This window comes from Sphaerulina musiva, assembly GCF_000320565.1.
Source record: "Sphaerulina musiva SO2202 unplaced genomic scaffold SEPMUscaffold_7, whole genome shotgun sequence".
NCBI classification, from domain to species: domain Eukaryota; kingdom Fungi; phylum Ascomycota; class Dothideomycetes; order Mycosphaerellales; family Mycosphaerellaceae; genus Sphaerulina; species Sphaerulina musiva.
The window spans coordinates 418,995-432,637 of record NW_016017389.1 but is presented as its reverse complement, the minus strand read 5'-3'; the positions used below and the strand labels follow the sequence as shown (position 1 = coordinate 432,637).

General features: G+C 51.8%; 6 protein-coding genes across 6 annotated transcripts; 2 read left to right on the top strand and 4 right to left on the bottom strand.

Annotated features, from left to right (window-relative positions):
* Positions 1 to 237: 237 nt before the first annotated feature.
* On the bottom strand, positions 238 to 1,379 carry SEPMUDRAFT_109227 (uncharacterized protein; the record flags this gene model as incomplete). The annotated part of the gene is made up of 4 exons (XM_016900771.1): positions 238 to 564; positions 746 to 855; positions 943 to 1,014; positions 1,181 to 1,379. The coding sequence occupies 4 exons, from the start codon at positions 1,377 to 1,379 to the stop codon at positions 238 to 240; spliced, it is 708 nt and encodes a 235-aa protein (XP_016759238.1).
* A 597-nt stretch (positions 1,380 to 1,976) lies between these two features.
* Positions 1,977 to 4,767, top strand: SEPMUDRAFT_126720 (P-loop containing nucleoside triphosphate hydrolase protein). The gene is made up of 4 exons (XM_016902098.1): positions 1,977 to 2,212; positions 2,386 to 3,608; positions 4,124 to 4,252; positions 4,303 to 4,767. The coding sequence occupies exons 1-4, from the start codon at positions 2,130 to 2,132 to the stop codon at positions 4,506 to 4,508; spliced, it is 1,641 nt and encodes a 546-aa protein (XP_016759237.1). The 5' UTR covers positions 1,977 to 2,129; the 3' UTR covers positions 4,509 to 4,767.
* A 516-nt stretch (positions 4,768 to 5,283) lies between these two features.
* On the top strand, positions 5,284 to 6,897 carry SEPMUDRAFT_118422 (uncharacterized protein; the record flags this gene model as incomplete). The annotated part of the gene is made up of 1 exon (XM_016901429.1): positions 5,284 to 6,897. The coding sequence occupies one exon, from the start codon at positions 5,284 to 5,286 to the stop codon at positions 6,895 to 6,897; it is 1,614 nt and encodes a 537-aa protein (XP_016759236.1).
* A 1,438-nt stretch (positions 6,898 to 8,335) lies between these two features.
* On the bottom strand, positions 8,336 to 9,341 carry SEPMUDRAFT_150135 (uncharacterized protein). Its single transcript, XM_016905979.1, has 3 exons — positions 9,254 to 9,341; positions 8,783 to 9,194; positions 8,336 to 8,673 (listed from the first exon to the last, which is right to left on the bottom strand). Exons 1-2 carry the CDS (start codon positions 9,283 to 9,285, stop codon positions 8,978 to 8,980), a joined length of 249 nt encoding a protein of 82 aa, XP_016759235.1. The 5' UTR covers positions 9,286 to 9,341; the 3' UTR covers positions 8,336 to 8,673; positions 8,783 to 8,977.
* Positions 9,342 to 9,956: 615 nt separating this feature from the next.
* SEPMUDRAFT_157230 (uncharacterized protein) lies at positions 9,957 to 12,973 on the bottom strand (the record flags this gene model as incomplete). The annotated part of the gene is made up of 9 exons (XM_016907726.1): positions 12,468 to 12,973; positions 12,215 to 12,292; positions 12,025 to 12,130; positions 11,912 to 11,995; positions 11,417 to 11,576; positions 10,857 to 11,091; positions 10,598 to 10,709; positions 10,409 to 10,459; positions 9,957 to 10,301 (listed from the first exon to the last, which is right to left on the bottom strand). The coding sequence occupies exons 1-9, from the start codon at positions 12,518 to 12,520 to the stop codon at positions 9,957 to 9,959; spliced, it is 1,224 nt and encodes a 407-aa protein (XP_016759234.1). The 5' UTR covers positions 12,521 to 12,973.
* Positions 12,445 to 12,973, bottom strand: SEPMUDRAFT_150134 (uncharacterized protein). The gene has a single exon (XM_016905978.1). The coding sequence runs from the start codon at positions 12,823 to 12,825 to the stop codon at positions 12,592 to 12,594; it is 234 nt and encodes a 77-aa protein (XP_016759233.1). The 5' UTR covers positions 12,826 to 12,973; the 3' UTR covers positions 12,445 to 12,591.
* Positions 12,974 to 13,643: the final 670 nt, after the last annotated feature.

Genomic DNA, 13,643 nt, shown 5'->3' with positions numbered 1-13,643 from the left:
ATCCTACATGTCGGGTACATGTACATTCATCAAAATTCTTTCCCGCAGCCTCTCCGATCACACGTGGCGAGCTGAGCGATACAGTACTATCCTCGTTTTTCGCATGTCCACTGTTGACAGAAGTTTCCAGAGTTTTATCGGAGACCTCCACCAGGACCAGACGAATGGGTTAAGTCCGGAGGTGCGACAGCTCTGTCGGGTACATGTATGCTTCATCTAGACTAAGGTATGGCTTCGCTATGGCTTACTTGCCCAGGGCTGTAGCCAGTGCTGGATCAGTAGCCGCGTGTGACAGGCCACTGTACCATCACTCGCGGTTGATGAATCTACTGAGCGAGACCAGCTGTTGCACTGCGCATCGTTCTTAATGCGGCAACTCGCGAGCGGGGCAGGGGCAGTATTAATAATATGAGGGGATTCAGCTTCCAGGTTGTGCTCATGTTCTCCGAGTTGCGGCTGGCCTGGTCCGCTGGCCAGCGGATGATGTCTGCTTGTGCTATGGCTCGAGTGAACGAGGTGCACTGGTGTACTGGTATACTGGTATTCAAAAATGTCTATAGCTACCTGTAATAGAGAGGTCAAAGTGGAAATACCCGCGATGGATATACGCAAAGGAAGGAATGTATCGGAACACCAAGGACATGTAGTCATCCGGGGGGAAACAGTCGCTGAAGGAGCTTTGTTTCACTGAGCGTAGGAGTTTGCTGTGTCTGGTCAAAGGGCTTGCCAATCTGAATACAGGTACCTGTAGATCAAAGATTCGCGTGTCTGTAGAACTATACTTCCGCCGGCTTCCGACACACGCAACAAGCAAATGCATTGCGATGCATTCATGAGAGGTCGAGTCGCTGATACCTGTGTGAAAAACTTCCCTTTCTTAGTATATTTATGTGTGGACTCATGGGTACATCTGCCATTTTACACAGCCCCGGTATAACGTACCTCCTACGAGCGAGTGGGAAGTGTCGGCGTCGTAGGAGGTAGCAGTATCCGGAGGTGCGACTGAGCAAGAACCTGAAGGACATGCATCTGCTACCAGCATTGCAGAACGAGCGAGCTAGTTTAATGCGAGCATTCTTTCTTATCACACATGAACTCCATGTACATGTACTCGTAAACGGCTAGTTCCAGTTTGACCGAGACTTATTATCAAGCATAGGTATTGTATACCTAGACTCACGGCTCCCCGTATGGTATAGGTAGGAGATACTCTTGCATGTTGACTTTTCCAGCTTCCACATATTTGCCACTGGCTGTCCCCCGCCGCTGTGGCCTACATGTATCTTATGCTGCCAAAGAGGCCTAGAGGGGCCGGCCTCAGCTAGGTGTGCAAGCAGTTGCTGAGATGTGACAAGGAGCCAGATCCGTCGTTCGTCCATGGCGGTACCTCTAGGTAGTCGTGTTCTTCCACATCCTTTTAAGCCACGGGAATGGTGGATTGTAAAACGACTTGGGCGGACTCGCCAGACCGCAGAAGTTGGCATCACAAATCGCGACTCAAGGGAATCTCTCTGCCATAGGTACATGTAGTTCCTTCCTATGCGTGTTGTACATAGTCGCTTGAATTCACGGATCTTTTGGCTCGAGTAATCGAGTGTGCATACAGGTAGGTAGGTACCTACAGTATTTGTCGTTATCTGCATTTCATGTCTGTCGATGTTCAGTCTCGATCATCCATATCCAGCGTGCTGCAGATCCTGCTCCATGGTTCAATTGCACTTGGTGTCCTGAAACCTGAGACTTAAGGGCATTGCCTTGATATTCACGCTCCGTTCCACACATCATTCGCCACCATGTACTGGTAAAACCAGACTACCAGTGAAGGCAAATTCGGGCAGGAGCGAAAGCGAAGGGGAAATTCACGGGCGTGGTTTGATTGGCCCTCGCGCGTACGGCTTTAGCCGAAGATCCGTCGCGCCTTTCACAAGTTTTCTTCGTAAGAAACTTCCTTCTCTTCGCACCAACTACCACGTCCTCTTTTCCTCCTCTCACCACACCCCTTCTTCTCAATAATCTCATCTCGAGCGCGACAGCAGCATCACAGTCGACGCGCTCTTTCAGACGCTCATCTTCATTTGAGACCACTCCTTTCAACAACCTCGACTGTCACTACCAACCGACCTTGCGACATGTCTTACGGCGGCGGTTACGGTGGCTCGCGCGGCGGCGGCGGTGGTGGAGGCTACGGCGGCGGCGGAGGATACTCCAACGGGTACGACAGCGGATATGGCAACGGCTCTCAACTTCGTCACGATGATCGGACATACTCCTCTTATGGGTAAGCACGAAAATCAGGCGCCGATGAGGGCCTACGTATAACCCAACATTTTTTATCACTTCAATCTATCCCATGAGTCGTATCATCAGCTAACAAATGCTTTACAGAGGCGGTGGCGGTGGCTATGGTGGCGGCGGTGGCTACTCAAACGGCGGCTCAAATGGCTACGGCGGAGGTGGATATGGCGGCGGCGGAGGTGGCGGCGGTGACCGTATGAACAACTTAGGCGCTGGACTTCGCACCCAGACTTGGGACCTCAGCACCATGCCCAAGTTTGAGAAGTCGTTCTACAAGGAGCACCCAGACGTCGCAGCCCGATCGCAAGCCGAAGTCGACGAGTTCCGCCGTAAGCACGTAATCACCATCCAAGGTCGAGACGTCCCGAAGCCGGTTCACACCTTCGACGAGGCCGGATTCCCCAACTACGTGATAAGCGAAGTCAAGGCGCAAGGCTTCGCCGCACCTACAGCCATTCAGTCGCAAGGCTGGCCGATGGCCCTTTCTGGTCGTGATGTGGTCGGTATTGCCGAGACCGGATCAGGAAAGACTCTCACCTACACATTGCCTGCTATTGTGCACATCAACGCGCAGCCACTGCTCGCTCAGGGCGATGGTCCAATCGTTCTCATCTTGGCTCCTACCCGCGAGTTGGCTGTCCAGATTCAAGAGGAGGTTAGCAAATTCGGAAAGTCCTCGCGCATCCGCAACACTTGTGTCTACGGAGGTGTGCCCAAGGGTGGTCAGATTCGCGACCTTGCCCGAGGTGTCGAAGTCTGCATCGCAACTCCTGGTCGCCTGATCGATATGCTCGAGGCTGGCAAGACCAATCTGCGACGCGTCACTTACCTTGTTCTTGATGAGGCTGATCGCATGTTGGACATGGGTTTCGAGCCGCAAATCCGCAAGATCATTGGTCAGATTCGACCAGATCGTCAAACTTGCATGTGGTCCGCTACCTGGCCAAAGGAGATTCGCCAAATGGCCAACGACTTCCAGCAGAACTTCATCCAAGTCAACGTCGGCTCACACGACCTGCACGCCAACGCCCGCATTACCCAGATTGTCGAAGTCGTGTCTGACTTCGAGAAGCGTGACAAGATGCTTCGACATCTTGAGAAGATTATGGAAGATAAGGGCAACAAGATCCTTATCTTCACCAGCACGAAGCGTGTCGCTGATGACATTACCCGATTCCTCCGCCAGGACGGTTGGCCCGCACTCTCCATTCACGGTGACAAGCAGCAGAACGAGCGTGATTGGGTGCTCAACGAATTCAAGACGGGCAAGAGCCCAATCATGGTGGCCACCGACGTGGCTTCTCGTGGTATCGGTATGGTTGCAATCCTCCCCGCACACACACTTCCCCCTTCCTCCCTCATTCCACCCGCTCGTAAGTGTGGGGTCTGTCCAGTCGAAGCTGCGCTCTGTACGCTCGGCGTGCACATATAACCATTCGCGTCTAGGGCTGTTAGTGTTCCTTTGTTCTTCTCAGGATCCTTGGAGACTTTCCCGGCAGAGTTTTTGCTTTGCCGTGTCTTTCCGTTTCTCTGCTCCCGCTCGCCACCAGTAGAGAAATGGATAACGAGTCTTTTGTTGCGTTGGTGTCACAGCTGCGCGCGTCCAAGGGTCCCATCAGGAGAATGTTGCTTGCACAGCCCAGTGAAGACATTTGGATGTACATGTGCGCGCAAGAGCGTGATGCTCCTTGCTCTATACCAGACAAGGCAGCCATAAGTGACGCATATTGCGCACTCGACAGATCTCGCATCCGGCAAAGGATTGCTATTGCTCGCTTCACTCACCCACTCCATTCACAGCACTGAACTAACATTTTGCGCGCCAAAGACGTGAAGGACATCACTCATGTGTTCAACTACGATTACCCGAATAACTCGGAGGACTACGTTCACCGTATCGGTCGTACTGGCCGTGCCGGTCGTATGGGTACTGCTATTACCCTCTTCACCACAGATAGTGAGTAACTCATTCCTGCCCTTCACAACATCAGCTAACGACATTGGCAGACTCCAAGCAGGCTCGTGACCTTGTGGGCATCCTCCGTGAGGCCAAGCAGCAGATCGATCCTCGTCTCGAGGAGATGGTTCGCTACGGCGGTGGAGGCGGCGGTGGCGGCTGGCGCGGCGGCCGCGGTGGAGGTCGCGGTCGTGGCGGCGGTGGAGGCTGGACTGGCTCGAACAACGCTCCTGTGGGTGGCAACCGTCGCTGGTAGCCGCTTTCATGGTTACGTCTTCTTGCTTCATTGGCTGCATTCTGGCATGGCGTTTATGAGTAGAAAAGACCAGAGGGATGGTTTCTTGACTTCGGCACGGAAGATACCGCTACTGACAGTGTGCGTTCTGCGGCGTTTTGAGGAGGCAAATTGGTCTGCACTTCATGCATAGGCTCTGGCAAGAGCCAGTAAAGCTGCGACCGCAGCAGATAGATTGAATGACTAGGTGCGAAGAAAAATTTGCATGCGACTGTGATACTATATTCTGTTCTTCCGTCTCACTTTCACTCGATCATGGCTTCCGCTGACATACTCTTCAGGATTCCAACTGCGCTCCTTTCGTTTGATATCTCTAATAACGAGGATGCGTTAGAGCAGAGTTGCACTGGGCGGTAAGCTGTTGATGCCGTGCTGCCATTCACCATTGCGGATCATACTCAAGAGCAAGTGGTTCAACGAGTGTTACACACGTGCCGGCGATGATAAGGCACGCTGATTCTGCCAGCACCCAAACGCACTTTTCGACGTCAAGATCTTCCTACTTGGACGGCGATAGTTATCAGATCTAGGACGACCGAGAATTCCAGGCCGAGTTGGGCCTTTGGAAGTAAGGTGAAGAGTTCTCCAAGGCGTGGTGTGGAATGCAGCTTTGACATTCCAAGCATACGTTACATGTAATTACTTCACAAACCTAGCCCGCCCACAGGAATCGTCGCGAACATGTCGTGTGAGATGTTCTCTTAATAACCAACTCTGCGCGACACTATCTCTCACAATGAGACAAGCCGACGGCGTTGCAGCAGCATCACTACTGCTGCTTCTTCTACCATGTATCCTCGCGCAGCAAATCACATCCACGATTAGCATCCCATATTGCTCGACAAGTCCCGGTCTTTTCACCATTTATGGCTCTATGACCTCGGCCATACCCTCGAATATCCTATCCAGCAATAGCCAGACACCAACAGCAGGATTGCTATCCTCTAGCGTGTCTTCGGTCGCTACGCCTCTGGCGAGCGCTTATGTGGATCAGTATGGAGGAAAATACACAGTACAATTCGATACGGGCCTTGTTGGCAGCACGATCCCAGCGTCTCGTATTGACGGATTGAGGAAAAGGCAGGCCATCGATATAGGAACGCTGGATCAGACATTCGAGGATTGTTTGGAAAGCTGTACTTTGACGTCCGCCTGTGTGGCTGTGGCTGCTTTGGACAGTACATGTCAACTCTTTTCGTCTGTCCGCGAGACTGTGTCATTAGTGGGGGGCAAGGTCGCTTTCAATCAAGAACGATTTCTCGGTTTCAGCAATGGTACCATCCTGCCGTCTTCGATGGCTACTGAGGCCAGCTCAGCTCAGGGGATGGCTTCAGCGTCTGCTATCAGCTCTGGAGGGTTCCGGTCGTCAATGCCAGGTTTGGCTTCTATGCCAGGAGGTTCGATGACTCCTCTATCACAGCTGCCATCGACATTAGCAATGGAGACCTCGACCGCTGGACCACTAGTTTCGAGCTTCGTTACTCAAGATATCTCTCCGGCTGGCTCATCGAGCGATATTATGCCATCGGCAGCCTTGTCGACCAATACAGTCACTACGATACTGAGCTCTGGAGCGGTTCTCAGCGCTACCTCCGAGCCTCTGTCCACTTTCTCCTCCGCTGGTGATCCAACTATAACGCTGCAGGTGCCATCTTCGTTATCTACTGAAAGCAGTGTCTCGATTAGCTCAACCTCAAGCACGCCTACTGATCAGCTAGTTAGTACGATGACCTCGGATGGTGAGATCAGCTACTCGACAGACTTGACTATCACGTCCAGTTTATCCAGCCTGGCAACTCCTGCATCGGCTTCGATCAGTAGCGCTGCGAGTTCTTCCTTAGCCTTATCCAGTGTAGCCAGCGTATCATCTTCGAGGAGCAGGGCTGAGAGTTCTTCTTCGTCGTCTTCGCCTGGCCCAATCAATGCATCGACCTTTTTCTCTTCACCAGCTGTGCCTACAACAACAAGAACAACAACAACAACAACATCATCATCCTCCTCCTCCTCCTCTCCCGCCACTCCAACCTCATCCCGCAAACCCCCCACATGCCCTGACGACGACGGAGAGGACTACATCGACACCAACGGATTCATCTACATTATCACATGCGACATCGGCTTCAACGACGAGACGATCCAAACCACCACCGTGCAAAATTTCGTCGACTGTATAACTACTTGCGACGCGTTCAACGAGCTCCCGAAAGACGACGAGGAGGTAATGGGTTGTGGAGGTGTGAATTTCAATAGTTTGGCCCAGACTGATAATTGCCTTTTGATGCCCGGAGCTGAGATTGCAGAGATGGCGGGGATTTGGAGTGCACAGCTTAGTGGGAGTATAGCTGAATGAGGAGGGAGAGAGAGAGGGAGAAAGAGAGAGGGGGAGAGGGGGAGAGGAGAGGGAATATAATAAAATCGTTGGGTAGGTAGCTACCTGTAGGTAGGTAGTATTGAACATCTCTACAACGCGACCCGATCTAGATTTTAAATGAAAAAGAGAACCCAGCCTATCTTTCTTCTTTTTAACTACGGTACCCAAAGAACTATTAGATCATGTTATATATATGAGCATCCAGTATAGCAAGGGAAATTATCGCAATACTACTCTTTTGTACAAAGAAGCAATTGTATTGCTTTGAGGATTTTTAGAGATAAGAAGTAGTAGTAGTAGATAGTAGATAGTAGATAACGGCAATAATAACAAGATTACAATCAATTATACTACGCTACGCTACGCTATACAAGACTGAGAAGGCGTTAGTTATATTGCTACTATACTACTCTCTCCTCTCTCCTCTCTTCTGCTCGTTAAAGACAAAAAGCCGACTTCTACTACCGGGGAGCGAGGAGGGGAGGGGAAGGTAAATGAAACTTCAACTTTTCCCCAAAGCACCTATGTAATAAGGTCAGTACATACATGTGTAGCGCATCATCTATAAGGTCTACCTACTTACCCCCTAACCCCCGATTATCAAAACTACGCTCTCTCTCTCTCTCTCCCTATTTGGAGATCATCGTTCGATGTACCTCTTGGATAATTGTTTCTTTTTCTTTCTTTTTCTTTTCCCTTTTTCCCTTTTCCCTTTTTTTGGTTGTTTGTCTACTGTTTTTCTTTTTTGTGTTTGTAGTATAATCAAATCTATAGGTAGGTTCCAAATCATCCTAGAGATAGATACCGCAGTCGGTAATACAAATACTTTTCCTTACTTTTCCTTACCTTGTACTTTACTTACATATTTACTTGCTACTTATTCAAGTAAGTACCTACCTACCTACCTATCTGGGTAATATACGAGTAAAGATCTTCTTCGTTTTTCTTTTCTTTTCCTTTAGCACAAAAAAAGCAAACTCGATTTCATCCTCAGTTACCTTAGTCAGGTAGGTAGATCGGTACCTCCTACCTCCTACGTTCAGGTAGATAGATAGATGTACCTAGGTAGGTAAAAATGTCAAGCTTGGACCTATGTAGCACGCAATAGGTACATACCTGACATACCTGACATACGCAATAGCTAAAATGTATCCAAAAGGTAAGTGTAAACTGTGGTAAGGTACCATGACAATGAACTCTAGGGAGGGGAGAGGTACATGAGGTATATAAAGTGATGTGAATGACAACACCGGTCTCCACTCTATGGGGGGTCTAGAACCAACCAAACCAACCAAACCAACCTCAAGAAGGAGGGAGAGTGAACTCAAAGGGCGAAAAAGGAAAGAAAAAAGAAAATAAAGTATACTAGCCGATCCTCTTTGCAAAAGTACCTAGGTAAGTAAATCAAATCGGGGTTGTATGCAATAGAGATGCATGCATGGGAATCGTAAGTAAGGTAACCTCTTTACGCGAGATGTGGTCATCACGTTAACAATGAACAACAACAAATAAACAACAACAAACATTGCTGCCATGACTCTGATGATGTAGTATGCGCTCGTCGTACCATGTTCCCGCATGCGGCCTTCCCATCGATACTACGCCTTGGACAGAGCCAGACATTGACGCCACGTCAAGGCTATAAGCTCACTGCGAAAAAATGAAAAAATAAAAGTGCGGAACTCGAGTTGGTACACTGGCCGCAGGCATCCGATCATGATACACCCTCTTGATCAACCGTACTTCTTAACACAACTGTAGACACAATGTCAGTAGTGGACGTTGTAAGCTTTTTGCGACTCTGTACAATCAATCGTGTCTACCTAGCATCGTCTCGAGGCACATGGCCTAGCGCAACACATACCTTTAGACAAGAACGACAGTGGCGGCGGGCTTGTCTCCCCCCCCACACACACCACACATAGAGGATGTAGGTGGTAGCGCAAAAGTTGGTGGAAAAGCAGCGTGCACTAAACAAGTTCCGGAGATGCTTCTTGCGTAGACGATCGGCTCGGTCCACTAAGTTCCGTCTGAGTATTCCTAATCGCCGGTACGTCTTCTAAGACATAGCGAAAGAAGGCGGGCGACAATCAATATCAATATGTGATAGCGTCTGAGAAGCTTGCGTTCGGCAGACAAACACCTGTCTGGACCGAGACAATTTGTGCTCATTTCGGCGGTACCATGTACACGGGCCAGAGCAGCATTTCTGTGCAGAGGCCAGTGAGGTGCTGCAGATCGTCATGAATACGAGAGCAGCAGTCATGTTCAGCGTCCTGGTTTGTGGAGTTTGTCAGCACGACGTGATCACATTCATGGCATTGCGTGCATGTACCATTTCCAGCAGTCTGTGGAGACGGGGGCCATAGGGGCCAGGTCTCAGGGCGTCCCCGCGCTATTATTCACTCACATGCAGCTCTCTTGTTTGGACACGTGCAAGAGTGTTTGCAAGAGCGGTTCTCACAGAAGCTGCCAATTCTCTTTCGTTTATTGATGCTGTACACACGAGAATCCAACCAGATGTTAGACCAGGGACCGTAGCGTTCGCCACGCTAAGAAGTGTTCGTCACATCTGCAACTCTGCACGTTGTTTCCTCCTACTAGTTGATGCGCGAAGGATTCCAAGAATCCGACGAGTTGGGGCGCTACGGAAGAGACTTCCAGCGCCGAGCCAAGTGCCGAGTCGAGTACAGGAAATGGTATGAGTGACGCAAACTACCATTCTGGGAGTTCGCTTAAAGCAGACTGTCCTGAGCCAGTATTCCTCAGGCAAAAAGGATTCGTCAACCTCCCTTGCGACAACATCGGTGGTTCAGAGCGAACCGACGCCGATATTCTGGAGGTCCGTGACTCTGAAGGTTCGTGATTCGTGACTCGTAGGAGGTAAGAAGCTTTCACCTGAGCAGGTTGGGAGCAGGTCCAGAGAGCGGAGAAAGCACCTAGAACGAAGGGATCAACGTCGCGGTAAAGCTTACGAGTAGTAGTGACAATTAATGCCACCTCTGAACATGCTGGATCGTGGGGCAAGCGACAGGATGTCAGGGGGTTATCTCAATTGTCACGTGGCGTCGCGCGCCTTCGAGGGCGCGAAGGTGATGGGAAAAGTGCATTGTTGCTACTCCCAGAGCAGTGGAGACTTCAGCGTGGCGCGCAGGTTCCAGCACGTAGAAGCCTGTGATGTTGTACAGGAAGACATCGATCTCGGCTTGTGCGGGAGAAGAATACAGGACTGGATTGGCGAATCTTGAATTTGCTGTGCTCTCGTTGGCTGCATCAGCGCACATGCTGATCGCCATGGTCGACCTCCTTTCGAAGACGAGTGCCGGTGGCAGCGGCAGCGCGGGGCAGTATGGCAGGTCGTTCTCACGCCGTGTTGAGCTTGGCTGCAACGCTTCGAGTCAGGAGACTACATGTAGGTATGTGTAACTATGGCTACCTCGTAGAGGCTAGAGGGAACTCAGGGAAGTGTCCGAAAGCAGCTATGGCGTACCGGCGGGGGGAGCAGCCGAGCGCGCCTGATAGAGTTGTGAACATCCCGCAGCTAGGAGGTGAAAGCACACGCGTGGTCAGTTTTGGTCGCGGTAGGAGACCACCTCCTAGGCTCCTAGGAGTAAGGTAGTAGACGGGGAAGTGTAGTGTCGGACGGTCGACGTTCTGCGTTGCGTGATCGTGGCCTCACTCGGCGTGTCTCTGTTCTCTGTCTGCCTAGCTGCTGCTCTGGTCTGGTGCTCTTGCAGAACCTGCACCGACGTCCGGCAAATGCGGGCACTGGAGCGAGCCGGCGCTGTTCACTAAATCGTATTCGTGCGTAGCCAAGTTCGGTACAGATACAGGCACAGGAACAGGCACAGGTACAGGCACAGGTACAGCGCAGCCTCCTTCTCCCCCCCCTCCTACTGGACACGAGACCGTGGTTGATAGTGCTGAGGTGGACACACCTTGCCAGGACTTGCCAGTCGAGGACGAAGACGCGAGATGCGAAGACGGCCGAATGTTGCGGAGATGATGCAGTGTGGGAGTAGGTAGCGAAGATGGATCGGGCAATGCGTGGCGACGAAGCGAGGGTGGGATGACGGGTGGACGCACGGGTGACGGGAGGCAATTGGAATGGAATGGAATTGGACGATGGGCTCATCACTCGGGTGGGCTGGCTGGGTTGGCCCGGCTGGGCAACTGGCAAAAGAAAAAAAAAAGAAAAAAACACAAAAAAATCAGACAAAAAGTTTGCATGTCGCTTGGCTGCAGGACAGGAGAAATGGGATGTGCCAGCCAATCACCCCGAAATCCTGCGCCGCTCCAGGATGTTGTACCCACTGCCCACTGCCTACTGCCCAATCGTCAGGCACGAGTGCATAATGTACAGTACAGTAGAGTACATGTATCGGACGCCTTCCGCCTTCCGTCTTCCGCCACGCATCCCAAGCACCGAGCACCCAGAGCCGCAGCCGGTTGAAACGTGCAAGAATACCTTACCGCTGTATACGAGACCAGAGCGTACCCATGACGCTGCAGCTCAAAGGGCGCGGGGCCAAGGAAAATAGTAGCCTTCGCTTCGACGCATGCCGAAGATCATTATTAGCTGCGCGCCGCCGCGGCCTGTGCCTGCTGGCGGCCAGTGCTGGCTGCAAGAGAGCTGGACGGCCCTGTCGTAGTCGGCTCTGTAGGGAGGTAGTGTACTGTAAACTGCCCGTCACTTGGCGGTAGTGTAAGGACGCGATGGAAGAACCAAAAACAACAATCCACTAAGCAAGCACTCCAGCGCTGTGCCTGTTCAGGACAATGCCATGCCTGGTCTACAACGCCTGGCATGGCCTAATTCCCCCACCATAGAGGCGACGTCGACATAAGAAAGCGCGCCGGTCCTGCATATCAGCCTTGAAGCAGTAAGGAGCGCAAGCCCAGAGGGAAGAGGGAAGGACGGGGTAAGGTAGGTCAGGTAGGTACAGGTACCACACGGTCCGGCGACCATAAAACCTACCGTAAGCTACCTTACCGTTTGCTGCTCCATACGGCTCTTCAGCCTTCTCCCACTGTGCCAAAGTGGTGCACCGCAGCCGGTCGCTGCTGGGCCTGTCCACTATGTCTGTGTATGTGTCACAGTCACACCTGCATCGTTGATGCGCTTCCATTACAACATATTATTCGCTGCGCTCGTGCGGCCACAGTAGCCAAGAGACGTGTGTGTGTGTAGGATGTAATACTAATAGGATACCTAATCATACCTAGGTCCTAGGTAGTATAATAATAAATATAATAGATTATTGCCCGCGGATAAAAAGACCCACCTGTCACCTACCGTGGCCTAGAGGTACGTGTATACAGGCCGTGGCGTCTGCCGGCATCTGCAGTGGTAGGGATCACAGTCCTGCGACTCCTGAAAACATAGGTTCAATTGGAGTGCAGTGGGTTGTGCCATGGCCCATGTGAGTCAATTGGAACGGCCGAGCGAACTTCAGCCTGCGCAGCGAGGACGGGAAAACAGGGAATGATTCAGCCTCCTGTCTCACCGTACGATGATTGTTACCACCGGAATTGCCTCTCTACCTTACTCTTCGCCGATCACCGCTTCTTCACGGAACACGCTGCCCACGGTGAACCACATAGGTGCCTGTCTGCCTGTCTGTCTGCCTGCCTACTGACTACTGACTACTACTGACTACTACTGACTACTGACTACATGTACTGTACTGTACCCACCACCCCTTCGTAGGTACCCTCTTGCTGTTCCCCGATGCTCCCATCACGAGACACGCAAATTACTAATGCTAGCGGCGGAGGCGTCGACGGCCATGATGAGCACGATGATGATATACCGTAAGAGGTACCTCCCCATATGTACATCTTCGTAGAATGTCTTCCGTTGCGAGAGGCAGTGACGTATCTCAAGGAAGTTCTCGTAAGTAGCATTTCGGCACTTCTCGTTTGTAGTCCGGCCGGGACAGCTTCCCATCTAGGGACTTGAGCAGTCGCATGAATCTGCTACTACCCGATATACCCCGTCGCGATTGGCCAACCACGTCCACCGCTCGCGAGATTCGCGGTGTGCAACGTGGACACTCTCCCTCTCTCCCTCTCCCTCTCTCCCTCCGCCCCCCCTAATTCTCCAGTCGAGTCGGGTCGTTGGGTGGATGTACAGCTGTACATCCCTGGCATGCTGCAGAAGGCTGACCGCCCTGCTCGTTGAGCACATGTTCTGCTCTGTATGCACTGTGCGTGTAGGGGGACGTCGTTCCATCACTCACTCTCATCGCTCAGCGAGATTTGACTCGCGCGCGCGTAGCGAACGATGCAAGCGTGACCACGACAGCCGCTGGGCCGATGCAAGTATGTCGTAGTCAGCAGGCACATGGACGGGGACGAGTCTAGTACAGAGGAACCTGCTAGGCTAGAGGGCTGGAGTATTGAGTCTGTCGACAACTGCTACGCGACAGATCTTGAGCAGCGAGAGTTTCGGTAGCAGACAGGCACCAGGTAGGCTAGTAGGCAATGTGATGAAGGGAAATCAACCTTGAAACCGGGGAGTTCCTTGAACAGCAGCCAGCAGGCCAGCAGCATGGCACTGGCACTGGGCCACTGGCACTGGCAGTGCGTATGATGAGACTTTTTCAACGTCGATGATGATGCAGTCATCGCGACGCAGCGGCAACGAGCCGAACTTGCCTCGCTTCAGCTCCTGCCTGAGTGCCTAGGTACCCTACTCCCGCCGATTCTACCACTACTACTTT

Bases quoted from the DNA above. Each gene is read 5' to 3' on its own strand.
- SEPMUDRAFT_126720 (XM_016902098.1), top strand. From the start codon at position 2,130: ATGTCTTACGGCGGCGGTTACGGTGGCTCGCGCGGCGGCGGCGGTGGT. The intron at 2,213-2,385 runs GTACGACAGCGG...AATGCTTTACAG, and splicing joins GGCGGAGGATACTCCAACGG to AGGCGGTGGCGGTGGCTATG. The intron at 3,609-4,123 runs GTATGGTTGCAA...TGCGCGCCAAAG, and splicing joins CGTGGCTTCTCGTGGTATCG to ACGTGAAGGACATCACTCAT.
- SEPMUDRAFT_150135 (XM_016905979.1), bottom strand. From the start codon at position 9,285: ATGGCCCCCGTCTCCACAGACTGCTGGAAATG. The intron at 9,195-9,253 runs GTACATGCACGC...TCCACAAACCAG, and splicing joins TCCACAGACTGCTGGAAATG to GACGCTGAACATGACTGCTG.
- SEPMUDRAFT_150134 (XM_016905978.1), bottom strand. From the start codon at position 12,825: ATGCTACTTACGAGAACTTCCTTGAGATACGTCACTGCCTCTCGCAAC.